The sequence below is a fragment of the Carassius carassius genome, chromosome 37 (assembly GCF_963082965.1).
Source record: "Carassius carassius chromosome 37, fCarCar2.1, whole genome shotgun sequence".
NCBI classification, from domain to species: domain Eukaryota; kingdom Metazoa; phylum Chordata; class Actinopteri; order Cypriniformes; family Cyprinidae; genus Carassius; species Carassius carassius.
Genome location: NC_081791.1, coordinates 4,144,490 through 4,170,699, shown reverse-complemented (window position 1 = coordinate 4,170,699; position 26,210 = coordinate 4,144,490). Strand labels below are relative to the sequence as shown.

At 40.7% G+C, this 26,210-nt stretch overlaps 1 protein-coding gene across 1 annotated transcript in view; it reads left to right on the top strand.

Annotated features, from left to right (window-relative positions):
* Window positions 1–2,320: 2,320 nt before the first annotated feature.
* The window catches only part of LOC132117655 (alpha-2,8-sialyltransferase 8E-like), a 35,861-nt gene continuing 11,971 nt past the window's right edge, over window positions 2,321–26,210 (top strand). The window contains exons 1-2 of the mRNA XM_059526977.1: window positions 2,321–2,348; window positions 3,035–3,140. Coding sequence (XP_059382960.1) covers window positions 2,327–2,348; window positions 3,035–3,140 — 128 coding nt within the window. The 5' untranslated portion in view covers window positions 2,321–2,326. The remainder of the gene's footprint in view (window positions 2,349–3,034; window positions 3,141–26,210) is intronic.

Here is a 26,210-nt window from a genome sequence, read left to right as displayed (position 1 = left end):
AGCGGTGAATCCTAAAACAAGCTATAAGCGGCTCTGGCATAGCAATACCAGTGTTTCTTACAGGATGTTTGTTAAAACTATGGTGGTGTGTCCTCGGTCCCTCTAGGGGGGTTCGGGGGCATGGCCCCCCGTGAGAAAATGTTGTGCATTTTAATGTTAAATTCATTAATCTGGTGCACTTTGAGAGTTCAAAATTAAAAGCTCCAACCCATATTCAGTGTGCAAATTAAACAAAGAAAAATTCAAACCTCTTTTAGTTACAGTGTCTATTTACATTACACCTATACATAATAATAGTTATAATATTAATCCAATGACAGTAATAGCCATATTTTGTAAAACAGATGCACAAACAAATAAAGGAAACTTTCTTAATTAGATGTACCAATTTCTATACTTGAAAGAGATAAGCACATGATCTTTTATTTTGATGCAAACTGCATCAAGCTTTTATTTTGGCGGAAAACATGGTTTACAAACGCCTCTTATTAAATTTCTAGTGAATTGCGGTAATCGTCAACTATGCAGATGTGGAAATAATCTACACTCATGACATGGCCTAAGTGTTTTGAAAGTAGTTATGCTTACCGCAGGCTCTACACTTTCTCATCTCTCTCCTGATCCTCCGTCCTCACTATCATCATCTGCCACAGGAGCTGATGAAGGTGAGAAAACATATATTTTGACACAGTTTACAGTGTCTGCTTTAAGGGCCTGGTTCTATTTTTACGTGCTATTTATCTGCACATTCCTTGCGTTTCTTCTCCATCTTTTTTTACAGATACACACTGACACTGCTGCCGCTCACTCACTCGTTTAAAGTTGTGATTGGGCCAGCCCAGTGTCAATCAAGAAAAGAGCCAATGGGCCGCTGATCTACGTGTTTCATGGGCGGGTCTGTGAGAAAAAAAACTAACACTGACTTTGACCAATGCATTACACCGGCACAAACCCAGCGCCGCCAATTAAGCAAAACAAAACAAAACGAATGGGCCGCAGATGTACAAATTTTATGGGCCGTTTAAAAAAAAAAAGTATGAGTATGAGATATCGGCCCAAAAAGCACGTCGGCCCACCGGGCAAATGCCCAAAGGCCAGTCCAGCCATGCTAGAGCCCCAGATACAGATCCCCTGTAAAGACCTTGTCTTAGAGGAGCACTGGGACAAGACCACAGGAAACAGATGATTCTTCTGCACAATCTGACTTTGCTGCAGCCTGGAATTGAACTACTGGTTTCGTCTGGTCAGAGGAGAACTGACCCCCCAACTGAGCCTGGTCTCTCCCAAGGTTTTTTTCTCCATTCTGTCACCGATGGAGTTTCGGTTCCTTGCCGCTGTCGCCTCTGGCTTGCTTAGTTGGGGTCACTTCATCTACAGCGATATCGTTGACTTGATTGCAAATCAATGCACAGACACTATTTAACTGAACAGAGATGACATAACTGAATCCAATGATGAACTGCCTTTAACTATCATTTTGCATTATTGACACTGTTTTCCTAATGAATGTTGTTCAGTTGCTTTGACGCAATGTATTTTGTTTAAAGCGCTTTATAAATAAAGGTGACTTTGACTTTGACTTTATGCCTAATAGTATCGATTTGAGAAGTAAAGTAGTTCATAAAGTCATTACTGCTGGGATGATGGGAAATGTCAACACTTGATGCTTTATTTTTCGTTAATTTGAAATGCAAGGCAAATGTTGGATCACAATAATTAGGAACCACCGTTTCCACAAATTACCTACTCAACTGGGATGTTCTCTTTTATTCTAGATGGGAAAGGGCAGTGACTATAACATTGAGTGTATTTTGCAGTATTAAACACGTGTTTATGCCAATTTCACCAGGCAATGAATGGCCTTTTAGCAGTTTAACTGAAAAGTTAAATTAAAAGTCATGCCACAACACTTGTAAAATGTAATCTTTATTCACCTAACATGCAAGCCAAAGCGACTGTGGCAAGGAGCAAAAACCAAACCTAAGAAAAACAGTCTACACCAGGGAGCCACTTATATACAGTCTGAATATAACGTCAGCAATTAAGTACTGCATTTGAAGGTGTACTGTAAAAGGGTATATGAGGTTCATTTAGGATTATACAGACAGATATATTCAGCCCATTCAGAAGCAGCAGTTCATCCTCTGATCGAAACACTCATGTCTCATAGCACTTTTTGTTCGAAGTTTTCACCTATAAAGTCTTCTGTTTTTTGTTTATTGCTTGTTAACCAACCCCCCAACAGTTCTAAAGTGCAATGTTTGTACAGCCTACTATGTAAAGTCTGAGGTCAAGGCATCCTGTCAGAAAGAGGAACACTGACACCATGCCTGATGTGTGCACCACGGGTAAGTTAACACTTTATTTTCAACATACAAACATAATATATATTAGCACTTTAAAACATATCTATGAACTTCTGATCAAAACTGTATTCTATAAACCAAAACATCAAATATCCATAAAACGACAAAATAAACAAAACACTTCACTAACATAGCACATGCTTTACCATAAAATCGAGACTTCTTAACCTGTTAACCTGTAGGCTACCATATAAAATGGAATGTATGCGAAAACATTTAAATACTGTAAAGTCATTTTTAAATGTTTATTTGTAGGGGGTATAGTATTGCGATGCTGAAAGAAAAAAAAACTATATTAGTGTAGAACATAGTATGAAACAGAATATTCTGTGTAAACTTTAAATTTTGCATACTGTAAAACTACAAGAAAAGCTGGCAGATACTATGTGTTTTTAGCCTCCCAGTTCTGCAAAAACAAATGTTTGGGCTAGACATCTATTTTCAGTATATACTATTTATGAAGACATTTTTCAAGCATTTGACCCTTGTAAGGCTACTTAGCTGCGTTTTTATTATGAAGATTATCTCAGAGTTTAATGTTCGGCATTTATTTTCTTGAATGTCTTTGAAGACAAAGGGCTGAAAACGTCATAACATACAATTCATTTTTGTTCATTCACAATATCATTATTAAATAACCTGTTAACATGTGTCTGTTCTCTCACAAGCCCAAAGCCTTCAGATGGATCTCTTTAAATGGATCTTCGGACTTCTGACTGTCCTGGTCATCTTTACAGGCCTGTATTTGCCCTGCAGTAGAAATTATAAGATGGGGTAAGAAATGGATTTGGTCTTCATTTTTATTTTTATATTTAATCTATCCACACTTCTCAAACTACGTCAACATTATTCCAGATACATTTGAATATGTCGTCATCATTTCAAAATACTTTTACTTTTAAGTGTTTTCCAGAAGTTTCTGATCCACACTGAAAATGCTAAAATGATCTAACCGTGTATGTGTACAATGTAATCAGAGAGAGAGGATTTTGAGAGAGGTTGTGAGACCCGACCTAATAAAGTTCTCATGCTATTCCTCTGCCACAATCATATCTCACTTACTAGTGAGTCCAGGGCATACTCAACATTTCGTGTATAATCTAAAATGCAATCTCCCTCATGTTTTGACTGCAATTGTGAGTGAGATTATCTTTGCAGGAAAAGATAAGGACAAAACATATTTTTAGCAACACTGTGAAAGAAAACAGTACATAACAGTCACATACCAGTGTTAACAGAGATTTTTACATTTACATTTAATCATTTAGCAGATGCTTTTATCCAAAGCGATTTACAAATGAGAACAATAGGAGCATTTAGGTCAACAAGAGAACAACAGTATACAAGTGCCATGACAAGTCTCAGTTAGTCTAGTACAGAATGCATAGCCAGGTTTTTTTTTTTTTTAAATTAATAAATGAAAAGACAAAAAAAGAAGGAAAAGTGCTAGTATTAGTTGGTTAAGTGCTGGCGAAAAAAATGAGTCTTTAGATGTTTCTTGAAAATGAGTAAAGACTCAGCTGTACGAATTGAGATTGGGAGGTCATTCCACCAGCTGGGCACAGTCCAGGAAAAGGTCCGTGAGAGTGATTTTGAACTTCTTTTGGATGGCACCACAAGGCGTCGTTTACTTGCAGAGCACAAACTTCTGGAGGGCACATAAAATTTAACCAGTGAGTTTAGGTATGTTGGTGCCATGCCAGTGGTCGTCTTGTAGGCAAGCATCAGTACCTTGAATTTGATGCGAACGGCTACTGGTAGCCAGTGTAACCTGATGAGGAGAGGAGTAACATGAGCTTTTTTTTTTTGGCTCATTGAAGACAACCCTCGCTGCTGCATTCTGGATCAATTGCAGAGGCTTGACAGTACATGCAGGAAGGCCCGCCAGGAGAGCATTACAAAGTCCAGTCTGGAGAGAACAAGAGCTTGGACAAAAAGGCTTGCTCTGACAGAAAGGGTCGAATCTTCCTAATGTTATATAAGGCAAATCTGCCTTTTTATTTTTTTGTAGATCATGCTTTATATTTGTGGATTACAAAGAGTTTGTTTGAGGACTTTGTATCTATTTGTAGATTGTGTTTTGTGTTTACAAGTTTTAATATCTATTTGAGACTTTTAGTCTGTCAATTTTCAATGGTTTTGGCATCAATTTACCCCATATCTTGGTACAATACACACAAAATACTACTTAAAAACAATCAACTGTAATTATATTATATTATATTAAATATATTTAATGCATTTAAGTTTTTTTTTTTGTGTATTTTCAAATTACTAAATACTTTTTTCCATCTGGTCTCATGTAGTAATCAGTCTTTATTATTTATTATAGCTCAAAGAATTGTGGTATAATAACCCCTACAAATACAACTCATTATATCGAGGGGTAAGAATCAGAAGGGCATTAGTGACATTTTTGGTGAAATGGAGATATACTGTACACATCAAATTAAAGCTCTTACTGACCTCTTTCTACTGGCAAAAGTACCTTCATCCATGAGTGTGCAAATTTGTATTATAAACAACTGAAATCAGTACACAAAGTCATAAACTATGGTTAAATTTTAGACTTGACTCTCCTGTAAAGTTGGTGAAATGTCACTTACGCCCTTCTGGCTCTCACCCCTCGATATACTACTCTAGAAACACTTTAAAACAGTGTAGTGTCTGGACTAATCAGACAATTTTTTTTGTTATATTTAACAAATACTCTGTAACATCCCTCATTAAACAAACCAACTATGAGGGTATATGTATCCTTCTCCCAAAATGCATCTAACACTTCTTATTGCCCAAAGGAATGCTGGCAGAGCACAACTCACAATTAATTTACCTTTAGGAAAGACAAACAATGCCTATAAAATTGAATATTTCTTATTTGTTCATAGGAAAACCTTACTTTTAATGAACACACATATCCTTCAGGTCATTGTGTATATTATTGCTGTTCGTGTATAGTGTATTTTGCATTGTATACTGTTTTATGACCCCACACAAAGGGTCATAAAACTCTCCAGTATTTCCAACCTCCCACTTGGAATTTCAACCTCATTGGACAAGCCCATCCCGAGAGGCGTGAATCTTCTCAGACCTTAAAGAGAATGAATGAGGATGAGCTAGAACTCTCTTGAACCTATGTACCAGGCCCTCGGCCTTGACTTTCCATTTTTTCGACATAACCTACACTCACTCTTACCCTCCTGGCTATCTGCTTTGGTTTCACCTTCACTTCCTTCCTAGAGGTCTGCTTCTTGACCAGAGCCCGACGGGTACCTAAAATACTTTCTGGTTTTGGATCGGGTTAGGGTTAATGTTTAATGAACAACTTAAGAAGTTTTGAGCATGAGCAAGAGGCTTCAATGACTACTCGGATGATTAAGTAAATTTTCTCTTTACTTGACTTTGTTGAGTGCAATCAAGTTGTTTCTCTCAGTCAGTGGCGGCTCCAGACGATTTTGATTGGGGGGGCAATGGGGGGTCCTGGTCATTTCAAGGGGGGTCTCATGAAAACCAACAAAAAATACAGTGGACACTGCTAATAACTGCATATTACTGCTACTAAACTACAAAAACAACAAAGCATATTAACTACTTTGTTTTTAATTAATTAATCAATTGCAGTTTGCAAACAATATGCTCAAACTTTAAAGGGTTGGCACTTTAAATGGTTCGCGTCACCAATACGCATTAATCCACAAATGACTTAGGCGGTTAACTTTTTTAACATGGCTGACACTCCCTATGAGCAGGGCCATGCAGAGACCTTTGGAGGGGCAGGTGCTGAAAGTATAAAAGGGGCAAATGGAACAAGGCTTTAAATGGCCCTATTCAAAATATAAATACAGCAATATATTGTGATGCATTCCTTGCTGATTCACGTTTAGATATGGATGATTATGTATTGATACAGCAGCAAATGCTTTGATGCAGTTTTGAAAAAGAAACAATAGAGAAGGCTATTTAAAGTTTAAAATATTAATAGCTCTGGGATTAGAAACTGAAATGTCTTAAATTGTCCCAACCTGATGGCTTTTTCTTCTATGTTCTACAGAATAATTGACAACAGCGGTTATAGTAAAAACTATAGAAAACACTTGTGCCTCTTTCTCAACAGCCTCTGTCTCCTGGCTTGCTGTTACCTGCTCTCTTTCTGTCACTTGTGCCTCTACGTGTCCCTCTTTTTCTTCTTCTATCTCCATCTCCTCATTTGATCTATTACTTTCCACTCTCTGTCCATCTAGGAACAAGGCTCAATTTACTATTTCAGCATTAATCTATTATTTTAACCACCACTACTACTCTTGCACCTAAGTTACCTTGATGACAGATATCAATTTGTCCAAATAAATGATGTAGCACAGAATCAGTTCAGAATCAATCACCAAAAGAATCAGTTCGGTTCAGACGCTCTGTGTGTCGGTCTGCTTCATGCTGAATCACACATGCGCAGTATCATCAGCTCCTCGGTTCTCGAATCGGACACTTCTGACAGAAACGATTCTTGACTCGTGAACGAGTCATTATCTGGCTCGGCTCGGTGTTCATCTTCAGTTCTCTCTTCATAGCAGTTCAGTCAGTGTACTGTTTGAGTACATGAATTACTCCAGGATATTGGTTTGTTTGAACTCAGAGGGAGTGTCAGCCACATTAAAAAGTTAACAGTTTAAGTCATTTGTGGATTAATGCGTATTGGAGACGCGAACCGTTTAAAACTATTCAGTTCGATTTGTTGAACTGGTTCAAAAAGATCCGGTTACATCGAATGATTCGTTCGCGAACCGAATATGACAAACTGCTTTGTTTTGAACTCTCTCACAACAGACACGGAAGAGAAGACAATGCTGAATAAAGTAGTAGTTTTTGCTATTTTTGGACTAAAATGTATTTTCGATGCTTCAAAATATTCTAACTGACCCTCTGATGCCACATGGACTACTCTGATGCTGTTTTTCTTACCTTTCTGGACATGGACAGTATACTGTACACACAGTTTCAATGGTGGGACTGAGAGCTCTCGGACTAAAATCTAATGTTCCGATGATAAATGGAGGTCTTACTGGTTTGGAAGGACATCAGGGTAAATTAATGACATAATTTAGATTTTTGGGTGAACTATCCCTTTAACCTATGACAAACAGCGCCCTCCAGAGGGGAGGAAAGAGTAGTCTTAGACATGGCATAATAGCTTCACTCTCAGAAGGCTCTCTTTGAGGAGGGAGCCTTCACTGCCTGTGCTTGCGGGTTTCGCATTCGGTGGAGGGAATGTAGATGGGCGAGTCTCTATATTCTTCCTCAACCACTAGATCCGGCGCCCGCTGTCAGGGTTTTGGAAGCCCGCGCTGCGGTACTTCCCCCCGGGGAGAGGGCGCAATGCTCTGACTGTCTTTCTCTGAGGAGACTGATATGGAGGACGTCAGTGAGCTCGCCAGTTGCACAAGCATCAGTTACATCAGCCTGGTATTATATGAGCAGCATTAACCCTCTGAGGTCTAAGGGTATTTTTGGGGCCTAAAGAAGTTTTGTCATGCCCTGACATTTGTGCTTTTTTCAGTTGCTTATACACATCTAAATGGCTAAAGTCTAATCTCACTGTTATCAGCACAAACTGGGCTATAATACTATGTGAGCAGCATGTATGTACATGATTGTGTTTTTGAGAAAAAAAATGTTATACGTGGTTAGTGGAAAAACAAAAAATGTCATAAAACACAAAGAACATTGGTTTCCAGTATTTTTGAAAACTGGAGCTTGTAGCCTAGAATTTTTCTTTCTAAATGATGTGAAAATCTTCTTGTTTACTCAATCACAGAACACAATATATTGATTAAAATTTTCTAAGACACTTTTTGTTTGTAAAAGTCATATGCGAGTAGGCGTCAACTATCATGAGAAGACAAGACAAAGGCCCGCATAATGAGCTGGATAATGAGCCTTTCAGTCAGTTTGTGACTGAGAGGGAAAGAGTTACAAGAAAGAATATGAGGACAAAATAAATGTATGTAATTTTATGTTTGTAGTTTATTTAGAATATATTTAATAATCCTACAACATTAATATTCACTTGCAAGTGCAGATAAACAGTTTATTAGGAACAATCAAAGCTGACTTTCAAAGCTGAATTTTTTGCATCATTACTCCAGTCACACAATCCTTCAGAAATCCTTTTAACAATCAGATTTTCTTCAAAAAAAAAAAAAAAAAAAAACAGAAACAGAAATTTTTTTTTTTGTTGTTGTTGTTATTATTATTATTATTATTAATGCTGAAAAAAGCTGAGAATATTTTTTCAGGTTTTTTGGGGATAAATTGAAAGAACAGCATTGTTTGTTACATTTGTTACATTTACATTTATTTGTTACACTTTATATTATTTACATCAAGCTTTTGAATGGTATAGTAGTGTATATTGTTATTGAAATTTCACAATGTTTCACTTGATTATACATTTAGCCAGGAATTATAGTTTGTAAAAAGTCTAACTAGTAAAATGTTTACACATTATGTGAAAACTAGTACAAGTATATAAATAAATAAAAAGAGACTTACTCATGTTTATGATATCTGCTGAATAAAGCACTTCATTCTTTTTTTTTTTAGGAAATCCAAATCTCAAATCCTGAGGTAATCCACATCACATCTTTTTGGGGTGACATAATATTCCTCTCATCGCGAAGCAAACATTAAAATAAAAAAACGAAGTCTCTCTGCATTATTTTCTGTTGTATGGGCATATTCAAGCTGCGCAATTTAGTCAAGTCAAGTCACCTTTATTTATATAGCGCTTTAAACAAAATTCATCGCGTTAAAGCAACTGAACAACATTCATTAGGAAAACAGTGTCAATAATGCAAAAATGATAGTTAAAGGCAGTTCATCATTGAATTCAGTGATGTCATCTCTGTTTAATTTAAATAGTGTCTGTGCATTTATTTGCAATCAAGTCAACGATATCGCTGTAGATGAAGTGTCCCCAACTAAGCAAGCCAGAGGCGACAGCGGCAAGGAACTGAAACTCCATCGGTGACAAAATGGAGAAAAAACCTTGGGAGAAACCAGGCTCAGTTGGGGGGCCAGTTCTTCTCTGACCAGACGAAACCAGTAGTTCAATTCCAGGCTGCAGCAAAGTCAGATTGTGCAGAAGAATCATCTGTTTCCTGTGGTCTTGTCCTGGTGCTAGTTGTCTAGTTGTCCTGGTCTCCACTCTCTTTCAGGGATGTAGAGGTCCTTTCTAGGTGCTGATCCACCATTTGGTCTGGATACGTACTGGATCCGGGTGACTGCAGTGACCCTCTGATCTGGACACAGACTGGATCTGGTGGCCACGGTGACCTCGGAACTAGAGAGAAACAGACAAATATTAGCGTAGATGCCATTCTTCTAATGATGTAGCAAGTACATAGGGTGTTATGGGAAGTGTTTCTGGTTCTGGTTTACCTAATTAATGCAGCCTAAAAATCCTTTAACGGATTTGGATATTAAAAGCATATTAGTATGTTATGTGTATGCCAGGTTAAAGAGATGGGTCTTTAATCTAGATTTAAACTGTGTCTGCCTCCCGAACAATGTTAGGTAGGTTATTCCAGAGTTTAGGCGCCAAATAGGAAAAGGATCTGCCGCCCGCAGTTGATTTTGATATTCTAGGTATTATCAAATTGCCTGAGTTTTGAGAACGTAGCGGACGTAGAGGATTATAATGTAAAAGGAGCTCATTCAAATACTGAGGTGCTAAACCATTCAGGGCTTTATAAGTAATAAGCAATATTTTTAAATCTATACGATGTTTGATAGGGAGCCAATGCAGTATTGACAGGACCGGGCTAATATGGTCATACTTCCTGGCTCTAGTAAGAACTCTTGCTGCTGCATTTTGGACTAGCTGTAGTTTGTTTACTAAGCGTGCAGAACAACCACCCAATAAAGCATTACAATAATCTAACCTTGAGGTCATAAATGCATGGATTAACACTAGCCTTCTGTACCTCAACGGAGGTACCGAAAAATTTGGAAGGCGAGACCAGAGCATCAAGAAGAAAACCTTACTTTCTTCCAGATATCTGCCAGGGTGGCAGACTCATTTACCTCATCCTGAAACTGTTTCTGCGCTTCACCTCGATATTGCATACTCGTATGCTGGAATCATTGAATGCATAAGAAAAACAGGCTCTTCCATTTCTACTTGATCTCTGTATGGAGATCAGGAAGAAATGGAAGGCTCACCTGAGCTGGAGGGCTATTGCCAGAAAGATAACACTCATCAAGACAACCTTGCTGCGTCACCTTCTTAACACGCTTCTACAGCGAGTCCAAACTTGCCGCGGAGAGTTCCATAACCTCAACAGCTCGAGGGAAGCTGATGTCTGCCCCTTTTTCCTCGAAAAGAGAGACAGCTGAGAGTGGAGACTTTTTTTTTTTAATGCTCACACATGCATGCAAATTGCCCCCTCAAGGACATTTGCGTGCATGCTCTTAGCCCAAACAACCAATGCCGAGATTGTGTGTGTCATCGGGTATCAAACAACGATGACATGGATACACACATCCTCTAAACGTTTTGCTAGTGCCTGTTTTGCAAGATTTTTTACGTTTTTTTACGTCCCGTCAGATCCTTTACATGTTCTCACCGTGACACAACGCACAGCATGCATTCAGTTCCCTTGAGTATTCCCGCGAGAGGCGAACGCACTCATGCAAATGTTGCTACAAACTCTGGTAAATAGTTAAATACTCACATCCCCTCTCGAATGCATCACGATGAGCGCAGCAGAGCGCATCCAACTCCCTCGTGAGCTAAACGCTTGCACTTGCTCTTCACTACACACACACACCATAGTATGCAAGCTGTGTGAACTGCAGGTATCAGAGCAAAACCTCTGGCGAGAAACATGCACTCCTTGAGGCTGTACGCTTCAAACAAAACAGTCAATGAAGACAGAGAAAAGGATGACGTGTTCTCTCGGTGCATATTTATAGTTGCAAAGGTGATGATGTCAGGGGCTGTCGGTGGCCAACTTGTTGGTGTTTTTTCAATGTATGCTTCAGACACAGGTCACAACAAGGTGTTCCCCATAGCAATCCCTAGAGGTTGCAGTTCGAAGTTCCCTTGAAAGGGAACCCATTACAAACAAGGCATTTGTTGCATGCAGCGGGGACATAATTACTGATTATAATGATTTATACTGTTCTTGCAAAGAGTGAGGAACAACCAGCAGCTAGAGTAAGGAACGGTCAGGGGTTAGAGTGAGGAACAGCCGGCAGATTCGACTAAGGAGCAGCCAGGAGGCTTGTGGCAACCACATTTGATGACCCTGGGCTGGACGCCGCTTAGTCCATGGTGAAAGCCGATCCGGTGATCCACAGCACAAAGGTATTTCCTTAGCGACCAGCATGTATCAGCTCTAGGCATAACAAAGCGGATATCGTCCTCTTTTGGAAGGCCGAACAAAGTAGTTTCACTTTCAAAATGAAAAGTACAGTTTCTCCACATCATGGTGCCTGTGGCAACAGTGAGAATAAAAGGCATACCTTCTTTCTTAGTTGGAACATTTTGGTGGTGATATGCCAGGGACTGTGGGCAAGTTTTTGGATTTAAGACTTTAGTCTTTGCAACTTACAAACTTGCAACACTCCAAAGGGAAAGGAAAAATTGAAATTGCAACACATGACCCCTTTAAACTCTAACTCTAGCACTTTCTATTCTATTTAAAAAATATATAATAATAATAATTTTATAAAAAAAAAGGAAACACTAGCTTTCTTTCTATTCTATCTACTTGTTTTTCTTTGTGTGTGTGCGTGTGTGTATGTGTATATATATTCACTCACCGGCCACTTTATTAGGTACACCTGTTCAATTGCTTGGTAACACAAATTGCTAATCAGCCAAACACATGGCAGCAACTCAATGCATTTAGTCATCTAGATGTGGTGAGGACGACTTGCTTAAGTTCAAAACGAGCATCAGATTGGGGAAGAAAGGGGATTTAAGTGACTTTGAACATGGAATGGATGTTGTTGCCAGATGGGCTGGTCTGAGTATTTCAAAAACTGCTGATCTACTGGGATTTTCACTCACAACCATCTCTAGGGTTTACAGAGAATGGTCCGAAAAAGAGAAATTATCCAGTGAGTTCCAGCTGTGCGGACGAAAATGCCTTGTTGATGTCAGAGTTTAGAGGAGAATGCGCAGACTGGTTAGAGATGATAGAAAGGCAACAGTAACTCAAATAACCACTAGTTACAAACAAGGTATGCAGAATACCATCTCTGAACGCACAACACTAAAATCAGTGGGAAATGATAGCTGATTAACAAGGGTGAAGAAGCACCTAACCTGGATTTGAAGCCTAAAACAGATATTCTTTAAAAATGTATATCTCATTTTTGATTGGTTGATTGGAATGTTGATCCAGGATCAACAAGGGTGTTGACCCAGGAACATGTTGTACTTGATGAAATCACGCTCACCCTCATTCAGCGGTCTCATTTCACTTTGATGGCTTTCAGCCTCACCCTGCTTCATACTACAATGTTAATAAATCATTAGCTCAACCATGAACATGATTTCTGCCCGAGTCCTGTCGGATTGCATTGGCTGTGGGGATGAAGATGACAACTCCCACAAATCCACACTCAGTCACAGTGTCATCAACCAAGCCTTTGTTTCTTTGGTTTCTTTTGTTTTGAATACGTGCCCTCTAGCGGAGAACAATTACATATTGTGCCTTTAAGTCGGTCTTATTGCCATCATTTACCGTTGTCATGTTTTCTTCAAGCACATCCAGCCTAATGTGAGAAGGGCCCCCCTAGGGGGGATGCAGATGTAATTCTCCATGTGATATTAATAATGACATTTCCGATTGTTCAAGTGATCAGCTGTTGGGGGCCCCCTCAAATTGCCGAGGGCCCCAGGCAATAGCCTGCCCTATTGCTATGCCTCTGCTCACCACTCTCTCAAGCAGGGCCTTGCACAGGGGGTGGCCCGGTGGCTAGAGCCACTGACTCTTTTCCCTCATCACCAATCTCCCCATCACTCCAGCTCAAAGCGGTCTGTTACCGCTCTGCTAAAGATCCTCTGATTCCGCTAATTCACTCCGTATTTTCCCACCGCTCCGCAGTATCACTCACAATCTATGTGCCCGCTCTCTGGAGGTCCCGAAGCTTGTTCATTAACTGATAGATGCATTACAATCCACATTACAGTCAGTGGATGATTCGCTGAATTGGTAATTTGGTAGTTCGTTTTTGTATTTCTGTCGGTAATCATTTAAAAGTGATAACACAACAAAATATGTAATTAGAATGTCTAATCAAATTACTGTACCCTATCAGATCTAATATACAGGTGCATCTCAATGAATTAGAATGTTGTGGAAAAGTTCATTTATTTCAGTAATTCAACTCAATTGTGAAAATTGTGTTTTAAATAATTTCAATGCACACAGACTGAAGTAGTTTAAGTCTTTGGTTCTTTTAATTGGCTGACATTTAACAAAAACCCACCAAAATCAAATCTCAACAAATTAGAATACTTCATAAGCCCAATAATAAACATTTTTTTTTAGTGAATTGTTGGCCTTCTGGAAAGTATGTTCATTTACTGTACATACTGTATTGTACTCAATACTTGGTAGGGGCTATTTTTGCTTTAATTACTGCCTCAGTTCATCGTGGCATGGAGGTGATCAGTTTGTGGTACTGCTGAGGTGGTGTGGAAGCCCCAGTTTCTTTGACAGTGGCCTTCAGCTCATCTGCATCTCTTGACAATACCCCATAGATTCTCTATGGGGCTCAGGTCTGGTGCGTTTGCTGGCCAGTGAAGCACACCAATACCATGGTCCTTTAACCAACCTTTGGTGCTTTTGGCAGTGTGGGCAGGTGCCAAATCCTGCTGGAAAATGAAATGGGTGCAGTGACTTTGGTTTTCAAAAAACACAATGGACCAAGACCAGCAGATGACACTCAACTTTCTGTTAACATGCTTGGATACAGCACTCTGTGAACAGCCAGCTTCTTTGGCAATGAATGTTAGTGGCTTACCCTACTTGTGAAGGGTGTCAATAGTTGTCTTCTGGACAAATGCCAGATCATCACAATTAAAAGAACCAATTGAATTGAATTTATTTAATACACGAGTTTCACAATTTTGAGTTGAATTACTGAATTAAATGAACTTTTCCAAAACATTCTAATTTATTGAGATGCATCTATACTAATAAACAACTCATTTAGAACATTTATACAATTTTTTTAGCTATTTATAGGCCTAGTATTAATATGGTTTTAATAAAATATGATGTGTTATAGATTACTAGTATCCAGACAAGTGATTATAATGGGAAATATACTTGGTTACAATAATTAAAGTGTGACAAACTGCTAAATACAGGTGGTTCTCAATAGATTGGAATGTTGAGGAAAAGTTAATTTATTTCAGTAATTCTACTCAAATTGTGAAACTCATGTATTAAATAAATTTAATGCACACAGACTGAAGTAGTTTAAGTCTTTGGTTCTTTTAATTGTGATGATTTTGGCTCACAATTAACTAAAACGTCCCAGGTTATATATGTAACCATGGTTCCCCGAAGGGAACGAGACGCTGCGTCCGAGAACGCTCTTTGGGAAGGCCCTTCAGCGTGACCAGCTCTGAATAATATGTGTAATCAGTTTTATGAATGGGCGTGACGTCATAGGCAGGTGACGTAGCGACCAGGAAGCTATAAAAGCACGTGAGGTGGAACAAGCGTCAGCTTCTAGGAATGAAGCGAAGTCTGGCAGGGATCCCGGAAGTATGGCCTTGAGAGGCAGCGTCTCGTTCCCTTCGGGGAACCATTGTTAAATATGTAACCTGGGACGTTCCCCTTCAGGAACTCGAGCTGCATCCGAGAACGCTTTTTGGGAACGAGAATGCCCGCAATGCCAGACTTGCAAGTCCCAGCCTAGTGTGTATACAGAAGCACAGCTAAGGCAAGAGAATAGAAGAGCTGGGAGTGGCTCACAGATCTAGACCATAAAATCTGACAAATGTGAGGGGCGTGGACCATCCAGCTGCGTTGCAGATGTCCTGCATGGATACACCTGACAAGAAGGCCTTGGAAGCCACCATACTGCGGGTTGAGTGAGCCTTGATTCCCAACGGTGAGGGGAGATCAGAGGACTCATAGGCAAGATAAATTGCATCCACAATTCACCGGCTGAGGGTATATTTTGTGGCTGGAAGACCCCTCTTAGGGAGACCATAGCATACTAGGAGTTGGTCCACCTTTCTCCACATGGCAGCTCTGTGGACGTATGCATCTAGTGCCTGCACTGGACACATACAGTTTAGCTTCTGCTGGTCTGGCTCCCTGAAGGGAGGGGGGCTGAAAGCCTGCAGTACGATAGGCTGTGGGAACCTTCGGGACATACCCCGCTCGAGGGTAGAGAAACCCTTTGGCCATGCCGGGCGCAATGTCTAAATAGGAAGGGGCCACTGAGAGGGCCTGAAGGTCCCCAACTCTCTTTAGGGAAGTGATAGCTAGAAGAAAGGCAGTCTTAATAGTGAGATATCGATCAACGATTTCTTCAATAGGCTCAAAAGGAGGCTTGCAAAGAGCTTCTAGCACCAAAGCCAGGTCCCACATGGGGACACGAGATCATACCGGAGGTCTCAGCCTCAGTGTCTGCCCACTCACTGGCCACCAATAGGGGTGGGGTAGGCCACAATGGCTGCCACGTAGACCTTAAGGGTGGAGTGAGTCAACCCTGTGGAGAAACGGGACTGCTGGAATTCCAGTACTGTACCAACTGGGCAGTTAACTGGGTCAAATTGGCAATCTCCGCACCAAGGAGTGAAAAGTTTCCATTTCAAGGCATACAGCTTCATTGTTGATGGAGCTCTGGATTGGAGAATGGTCTCAACAACCTCGGTTGAGAGACCAGAAGCTATGAGATTTGCCCCCTCAGGGGCCACACCCATAACTTCCATAGCTCCGGGCGGGGGGGGGGGGGTATCGTGCCCTCTGCCTGCGAGAGGCGATCCCTTCTGATGGGAATCTCCCATGGAGAGCTGTCGAGGAGCGAGGTCAGATCTGAGAATCATACTCGGCCCGGTCAGAACGGGGCTACTAATAGAAGACGGACCCCGTCCCGACGCACTCTCGCCAGAACTCCCGGGAGCAGAGCGATTGGGGGAAAAGCGTACAGACGAATCCTCGGTCAAGTCTGCACCCAAGCATCCAGTCCCAGAGGAGCTGGATGAACTAGAGAAAACCAAAGGGGACAGTGCGATGTCATCTGTGTCGCAAACAGATCCACCTGAGCCTGACCAAATATAGTCCATATCTGCTTCAACACCTTGGGGTGTAGCCTCCATTCCCACTCCATTCTCGACAGGATGTCTGCTCCCACATTTATATGCCCAGGAATATGTACTGCTCTTAGCGAAAGGAGTTTGCCCTGGGACCACACAAGGATCTGGCGTGCCAGCTTGTACAGGGGTCGCGAATGCAGACCTCCATGGTGGTTGATGTAAGAGACCACCGCTGTGTTGTCGGTGCGCACCAGCACATGGTGACCTCTTAGGTCTGGGAGAAAATGATTCAATGCTCGAAACACTGCTAGCATCTCTAGCCAGTTGATATGCCATGTCAGATGGCAACCACTCCACAGACCGCGGGCAGGGTGGCCACTCATGACCACACCCCAACCGGTGAGGGACGCGTCCGTCAATAGCGTTACACAGCGACAAGGAGCTCCCAGCACCGGGCCCTGAGACAAGAACCAAGGCTTCCTCCACATGTCTAAAGCACGTAGGCACCGCCGCGTGACCTTGATCATGCGAAGTGGGTTTCCCCTCGGGGAGAACCCCTTGTTCTTGAGCCACCACTGTAGGGGTCTCATGTCCTGCAGGCCAAGAGGTAAAACGTTGGATGCAGCAGCCATTAACCCCAATAGTTTCTGAAACTGCTTGACAGAGAGTGACTGGCCTTCTCTGACTCTCTTGACTGACGTGAGTATAGACTCGATACGTGCAGGGGACAGACGTGCCTGCATCACGGTTGAATCCCACACCACACCCAGATAAGTGGTCCTCTGTAATGGAAAAAAAGCACATTTTTCTTGCCGTTTAATCTTAACCCCAACTTTTTTATGTGGGCGAGAAACGACATCTCGATGCCGAACCACCATCTGCTCTGATTGAGCCCAAATCAACCAATCGTCTATATAATTTAGTATGCGGATGCCCTGGAGTCGCAGTGGAGCCAGTGCAGCATCCACACATTTCATGAAAGTTCGGGGTGAGAGTGCTAGGCCAAAAGTAAGAACTCGATACTGGTAATCTTCGCCCCTGAAAGCAAATCTTAGGAACTTCCTGTGATTGGGAAGGATGGAGATCCTGCCTGATAGTAAGCATCTTGAACTTCAGTTGCTTGACTGAGCGGTTTAACTGACGCAGATCTAAAATCGGACGCAACCCCCCATCCTTCTTTGGAACTATAAAGTATCGGCTGTAGAACCCGGACTTCTATTGTGAGGAGGGACCACCTCGATGGCCTCCTTCCTCAAGAGGGTATTTACTTCCTGTTCCAATATCAGAGCCTGCTCGGGGCCCACTAGTGTGGGAAACACCCTGTTGAAAGGTGGCGGCGGAGCGCTGAATTGAATTCGATAACCTTTTTCTACAGTTTGCAGGACCCAACGAGACACATTTGGCAGTAGCTGCCACGCTGCTAAATAGTCTACTAAGGGAACCAGTCTCTCGAGGCTGGTCTCTGATGTACTTTGAGCTGCTAGCTCGGTGCCCTGAAGCAGAGGACCGGCAGGAAACAACTGAACTAGCTGCTGTTGAGGGCTCTGAGGAGAGATGGACACCGTATAATGCGGTGCACCCCGCTCTTCCCCAGTAGGGGTCACCCTCAGCAGTCCTGCTTTTTGATGTTGGTTGTCAGGACCGCTTTGTGGAGGGCTTCCTGGACTGAAGCACGACCCTCAGATCGGGCCTCGTCTTAGAAGCCTCCTGATTAGAGCGCCACTGACCTCGGTCCCCGTTGCGGGGGAGCGCGAGAGGCGACACTCACTTTTTGCACCTCACTGTATGAGGAGCTGGTACACGGCCGGGGCTGCTCCCGCCCAGCAGCCCCCTGAGCTAGAGAATGGCGAGGGAGGAACCGTTGGAACACTGCTGCCTGTTTACAACAGTGTTAATTTTGGCAGGCATTTTTGATTTAGTCTTAGTCTTGAGATGAAAATGCTTGATAGTCTTAGTCACATTTTAGTCATTTGAGACTTTCATAGTTTTAGTCGACGAAAAGTCATTGCATTTTAGTCAACTTTTAGTCACTACTTTTAGTCAATAGTTTTAAACAAGCTGTAGTTACCAAAATTTATTTTGGTAGCTATTTTATATATAGTTTTCAAATTAAAATAATCATTAATTCTTCTCTCTAGACCAAATCAATTAAGCTTATAAGAAATTTGAATTTAAGGACAGAATTTGGCAAAACTTGAATAAATTATGAAAAATTTTATTTTTGGGTGAACTATCCCTTTAACAGAAGTGAAAAAGGACCAAGTAATAAAACTTGTATAAAAATATCATATATATATATATATATATATATATATATATATATATATATATATATATATATATATATATATATATGTATATATATTTAAAGAAGCACAATAAGACACATACAATACAATAGAGATACAAATTAAACAAATTTTTTCAGATACTGTAGGTTTTACTTAACGTGTATACATTTATTTAACATCTTTTGTTGGTTAGCATTAATGACAAATTTCTTTTAAGTCCTTTTAAGATGGAAGGCATGCATGGAATACTGACACACGTTAAGTTTTCACACGTTCACTTAATCCATAGCCTACTGTATTGACGTGAGTTACTCTACACGATAAACATTTGGACTGCTGTGTGTGTATTTGAGTGCTGAGCACATTTTTAAGGACAATAGCCTATAGGATGCATTTTGTATGTCCGGTAGTCCTCAATTAGGATTATAGTCCAGTCTTGTCTAGTTAACGAAAACGCGGCATAAATTTCGTCATCGGATATTATTATTAGCTCGTCAACGTCTTCTTATTCAAAGAAAAAATGTTCATTAATGAATATTTTTTCGTCATCAACTTCATTTACTAAATTAACACTGGTTTACAAGCCTCCTGGTATCTGTCAACGACGGAATTGACGGCGTCACCAAACAGACCAGAAGGCACAAGCGGGGCTTCCATAAGGAATTTATCTTTTAAATCAGACAGGGTCAACCACAGATGTCTTTCTGCCACCACCAGGGCTGCCATGGACCGCCCAATCGCGCGGGCGGTCTCCTTGGTGGCGCGGAGGGCTAAATCAGCGGTCTTCCTCAACTCAGAAATATTTTCCTCTTTAACTTTCTCGCCTTCAAAGAAAAGGCTTGGAAGGCAAGACCGGAGCATTTAATGACGATGCTGCGTCAGGAGACAGATAGCTCGCGAGCGTCTGTTCTACCCTCGGCATTGATTTATATCCATAATCATCTAACTGTGCCACATTGCCATAATAATTAGAGGCTGGGACAAATAAATGGGACGAGAATGGTTTCACCCACGATCTCGACACCTCGGTGTGGAGATCGGGGAAAAAAGGCAGGCTCCGGCGTGGAGGTGGTGGCCGAGATTGTAAAAACCGCTCATCTAATTTACTTTCCTGCGGTTCGGCTTTTTTCTCAGCGGGCCAATCAGTTTTTAACTTGGCTACCGCGGGAGTTATCACCTCCAACAACTCCTCATACTGTGGTGACTGACAGGGCGATTCATCGACGCTCTCCTCATCCACCTGCTCGGAGGCAGATAGGTGGAGCGTTGTGACCGCTTCCCGGGGGGAAGTCTGAATTCCATCTGAATTCTCTCCACCAGATCCAATTGCGATCCCCACGAGTGCAGCTGCCACTCTGCCTCGGCAAAAGTGGGGCCAGCACTGCGAGGAACGCTCATGAAAACTCCATCCTCAAAGAGAGCCCTCCGAGAGCGGAGCGTACGCAGGGGAAAGCAGTACACGCACAAACTGTGTGTATCCCCGCTCGTGATGTAGCGAGAGCAGTTGAGGAACACACAGCTTTAAACGTGATCCACTTTCGCCCAAATGCTTCGTCTTACTATCAGCCTTTCTTGCCATGATATGCTTGTGAAACTTTTCAAGACAGACAACAGTAAATAAGACTGACAGACACGTAATTTGCTTCGTAACTGACACACACACAGAGCTTCGCTGAATGACAGAAAGCTGACGCTTGTTTCACCTCACATGCTTTTATAGCTTCCTTGTCGCTACGTCACCCGCCTATGACGTCACGCACATTCATAAAACTGATAACACATATTATTCAGAGCTGGTCACGCTGAAGGGCATTCCCAAAAAGCATTCTCGGACGCAGCTAGAGTTCCTGAAGGGGAACCCACCAATTCACTATCTCAACAAATTACAATACTTCAGAAAACCAATTAAAAAAAAAAACATTAAGTGAATTGTTGGCCTTCTGGAAAGTATGTTAATTTACTGTACATGTACTCAATACTTGGTAGGGGCTTCTTTTGCTTTAATTACTGCCTCAATTTGGCGTGGCATGGAGGTGATCAGTTTGTGGCACTGCTGAGATGGTATGGAAGCCCAGGTTTCTTTGACAGTGGCCTTCAGCTCTGCATTGTTTGGTATCTTGATTCTCATCTTCCTCTTGACAATAGCCCATAGATTCTCAATGGGGTTCAGGTCTGGTGAGTTTGCTGACCAGTCAAGCAGACCAACAGCTTGGTCATTTAACCAACTTTTGGTGCTTTTGGCAGTGTGGGCAGGTGCCAAATCCTGCTGGAAAATGAAATCAGCATCTTCAAAAAGCGGGTCAGCAAAAGGAAGCATGAAGTGCTCCAGGATTTCTTGGTAAACGGGTGCAGTGACTTTGGTTTTCAAAAAACACAATGGACCAACACCAGCAAATAGCATTGCACCCCAAATCATCACAGACTGTGGAAACTTAACACTGGACTTCAAGAAACTTGGGCTATGAGCTTCTCCACCCTTCCTCCGGACTCTAGGACCTTGGTTTCCAAATGAAATACAAATCTTGCTATCATCTGAAAAAAAGGCTTTGGACCAATAGCAACAGTCAATTTCTTCTTCTCCTTAGGCCAGGTAAGGCCTCTGACGTTGTCTGTGGTACAGGAGTGGAATACGACAACTATTGCCAAATTCCATGACACTTCTGTGTGTGGTGCCTCTTGATGCCTTGACCCCAGCCTCAGTGCATTCCTTGTGAAGTTCTCTAAAATTCTTGAATCCACATTGCTTGACAAATCTTCATAAGGCTGCAGTTCTCTCTATTGGTTGTGCATCTTTTTCTTTCACACTTTTTTGTTCCACTCAACTTTCTGTTAACATGCTTGGATTCAGCACTCTTTGAACAGCCAGCTTATTGGCAATGAATTTGTGTGACCTACATTCCTTGTGAAGGGTGTCAATGATTGTCAGAGACCATTTTGAAGACTCAGGAAACCTTTGCAGGTGTTTTGAGTTGATCAGCTGATTGGCATGTCACCATATTCTAATTTGTTGAGATCATGAAATGTGAGCCAAAATCATCACAATTAAAAGTACCAAAGACTTAAAATACTTCAGTCTGTGTGCATTGCATTTATTTAATACAGGAGTTTCACAATTTGAGTTTCCTCGACATTCTAATTTAAGAAGCACTTGTAGATTTATGCTGTAGAATATTAAATTAAATGTTTACTTATAGGGGAGAGTGGGGTAAGATTAGCCATTTTTTACTTATGTGGTCCTCAAAATCAGTTAAAATGATGCAGAGGTAAAATGGAAGTACCTATCCTATCCTTTCCTGTCCTATCCTAATGAAAGTATTCCTATAATTTTAAATGATCAGAATGTATATATGACAAAGGTTTCTAAAAAATATGGCTTCTTATAAAAAAGTGTTCCCATGGCTCAGTTTGCCCCGGGTTAGGGGTACGTTTACCCGAGTCGAATCAGTGGGTAGATGCACCATCTGGGTGTAAAATAACCATCTGACCAAATCTGATTCAAACCCATGTGAAATAAATAATAAGAATAAGAATAATTTAATAATTTCCTTTTACAAGAAGTCATATTTATTTTCATGAAGTTAATTTTAACAGCATAAAACCAACCAAATGCAGTTTAAATTTAAATATTTAATTGTAATTGCATTTCTGAAACAATATGTTGAACACCAAATTTGTAGCCTTCCTAAAAACAGACTAAACAGAGAGTTTTTTAGCCATTAGGGACGGGTGGAAAGATGTATCTGATTATAATGTGATGAAAAGCATTTTCTGGTTCTTATCAGAGAAGGATTTGATGCCCTTCTAGACTGTCCCTATCAAATAAACTACAAATATACATGTGACTTATGTTGGGGTAAGTTAAAATGCTGACTTGATTTACCCCAAACCATTTGGCTCACTTTGCCCCAAAGCTTCCATTTTGGAAAGTTGAGTTAAGGCTAATATTTAGCTAAATGATTTGCATGCTTTTATATGTTATTAAATCACCTATATGTATCATAAATATATTTAGACCTGGATAAATTTCCTTTGATGTAACAACCATTAAATTTGTTATGCTAAAATTGTACATTGACAAGCAAAAAAAATGTTTTTTAAAGTAAATGGTTGCTCTCCACCCCCCACGTGTTTCTCCTCTTCTGGAAATGAAAGGTGGTTCCAAAATACATGGTCACAAGACAGTAAAAGTGTAAAGTAGGCCAAGAAACAGGGGGTGGGTCAATTTACCCACTGGCTCAACTTACCCCACTCTCCCCTACTTATATTGAAGATGAAGCAGAAGAGAGTGAGGGATAGCCCACTCTTATCAAAACATCTACAATAAAGTCTGGAATTATTACAGTGTGCTGTCTTCTCTGTTAATTGTATATTGTAACAACTAGATAATTTGTATTAACAAGCACCCAACCCCTACTGCGCCTTTTTCTGGGCACAGCCCTGCTCTCAAGCCTCATTCACTCTGCCAGCTTCTGGCAACAATCATACCACGGACTAAAATTTTACCAAGGTCCAGGCCTCAGAGACCTCATAGCTGGCTACTGCCTGCCCACAATAACAGATTGCAGAGTAAAACTCTTGAACATATTTTAAAGAGCCAGAGCCATGCACTTTACATATTTTTACATATACGATGGCTTTCTTCTTCGATGAGGGGGTTTGGCATTACTGCATCGCCTGGGATGTCTCCCGGAAATACTGTATAATTGAATCCTATGACAACTGCAAAACTCCTGAAGCTTTTTCAATTTTGTGTTCCATCTGCATCAGACATTTAGCCAGCGGTCTGTGGCTGTGACATCTGAGACTGAGACTCTGTGCCCTTTAGCCCTTTTTATTAGGCTTCTGACTTCCTGTTTCAGCTGCTGTATTTCAGTTCCCCAAACTCAGCTATCATGCACACAAGCTGAAGATATCAGAGAAAATGGCTAGCATTGGGAAGCGAATTCTCTGTGTTCCTGCATGGAAATATGGAGTGGGGCTAGGGCTCGATTCGGAGAGAGAGTGTTTTCTATAGGCTTGAGTCGATTGCACTCTGGTTGTGAAACTGATACATTCTATGTAAATGATGAAAATGTACCGTGCTCTGAAAAAGTTTTTGCCCCCTTCCTGTTTTTTTTTCAGATTTTTCACACTTGAATGATTAAGATCATAAAAATGTTAATATAACCAGAGTAAATACAAAACGCAGTTTTGAAATAATGATTTCATTTATTAAGGGAATAAAGCTGTCCAAACCTGCCTGGTCCTACGTGAAGAAGTAATTACCCCCTAAATCCAATAACTGGTTGTGCCACCCTTTGCAGCATTAACTGCAATCAAGCATTAACGATAACTGGCAATGAGTCTTTCACATCACTGTGGAGGAGTTTTGGTCCACTCTACTTAGCAGAATTGTTTTAATTCAGCCAGATTGGAGGGCTTTCGAGCATGAATGGACTGTTTAAGCTCTTGCCATTGCATCTCAATTGTATTTAAATCAGGACTTTGACTTGGCCACTCCAAAATCTTAATTTTGTTTTTAGAGCCATTCAGATGTGGACTTGCTGGTGTTTTTGTTGTATTTATTATATTTTTAACAAAACAGTCAAAGTCATCTATCACAAGAAAGCTCTCATTCTCAGGAATTTGACTGCAAAGTTTCATTGTGTAACAATCACAGATAAAAACAATCTTCAATAGAATCGCAATGGGAATTTGATACCACGAGGAAACTTTCAGATGCATCACATTCCTACTCGAGAGCCCTCCGAGAGCGGAGCGTAACAGGTCAGCGCTTGAGCTGTTTTGAGCGTGGGTCTTGTAGATTTTTAAAAAACAGTTTTGAAGGCTATAATGGCATGCTGGAAGCCTTACGCATTGGCTGCACGGATAAATGGATATTTGAATAAAAAAAAAATCAAAAGCTAAACTTGAAGAACATTCAGCTGCACCATAGAGTGGAGAGGACACATGTCTGGTGAGCGCATATGAGTGCTTTTGCATTGTTTTTGATATTATCATTATTTTGAAACGTAAAAGCACAGCTCACAATCTGATAAACCGTGTATTGACAGTAAAGTACAGTAAAAGATGCGTTTCAGTAAATATATATTGATATTATTACAGTGCTGTGTTTATAAACAGCTATTTCTTTCTTTCACGTTCTGAAGACCAGATAGCTCAGCTGTGAGCTCATAGCAAAAGCAGTTAGCGCAGAGCTAGCGGCACAAGCTTCTCTGCTCTCCGCAGGAAGGATGCTGATGCTGAGGTGATGTAGGCAGGATGCTGAAATAAAGGTGAGGCAGGGGGTATGCAGGGGACTACATTTATGCACCTGAATGATATAAAGCTGGAGGATGTGGATTTTATATTGTAATAAACCACATGGATTTTACAATATATAGAGTCTTGTGTTTCCTGAAAAGAAAAAAAAAACTGATTGTATAAAACAAAATGTTACATTTGGTATAATTCGCTTATGCCGTTTTGTATATTACTACTAAGACAAACATGAAAATGAAACATAATTCAGTCAATAATCAAGAAAAGTGCTATGACACAATATGAGGCAATATTCTTTCTAAAATCTGTTTTTGCAAAGGATACTCACAAAGACACTTTTAGATGCAAATTTTTTTTAATTTTACTCCCATCGGTTATAATTCAATAACTCCTGTTTATGCCCAGTCTCTTTCCTTATCAGAAAACAGTAGTTTAGAAAGCATTGTAGCATTGTCATGTGGATAGGTTTGCATGATAGGTGGATAGGTTGCACCGTTCGCAAAGACCTGCCCTCCTTAGTTAATGTTAGAGGTGGAAAGTAACTAATTATAAATACTTACAGTACAGTACTTGATTAAATTATTATTATTATTATTTTGAGTATAATTAAATTGTGGTACTTTTACTTTTAAGTAAGTACAATAAAACTTCGCTACATTTATTTTTCACCAAAAGTAAAAGTACAAAAAAAAAAAAAAAACCCTGACAAAGAAGGCGCAGATGGAGAAGAGTGAGCCAGCGTTTGACGGGCACTTTTCAAACTGCTGGGGAGGAGCCCTGCACTTCAGCCAATAACAGACAGGTCTGAACTTCCAGTTCAGCTGCGGGGGCAGGCTGTTCAAACCGCGCTTTGCTTTAACTGTCAATCACCTGCGTTGTAATTTTGAATCAGCATCATTAGCGTTTCAGTATTTTAGTGAATGTAAGCTAGGCTCTGATTTTAAATCATCATTTTGTCAGCTCCTGAAAATTTCCTAACAATTAAATATTTAATAAGATTTT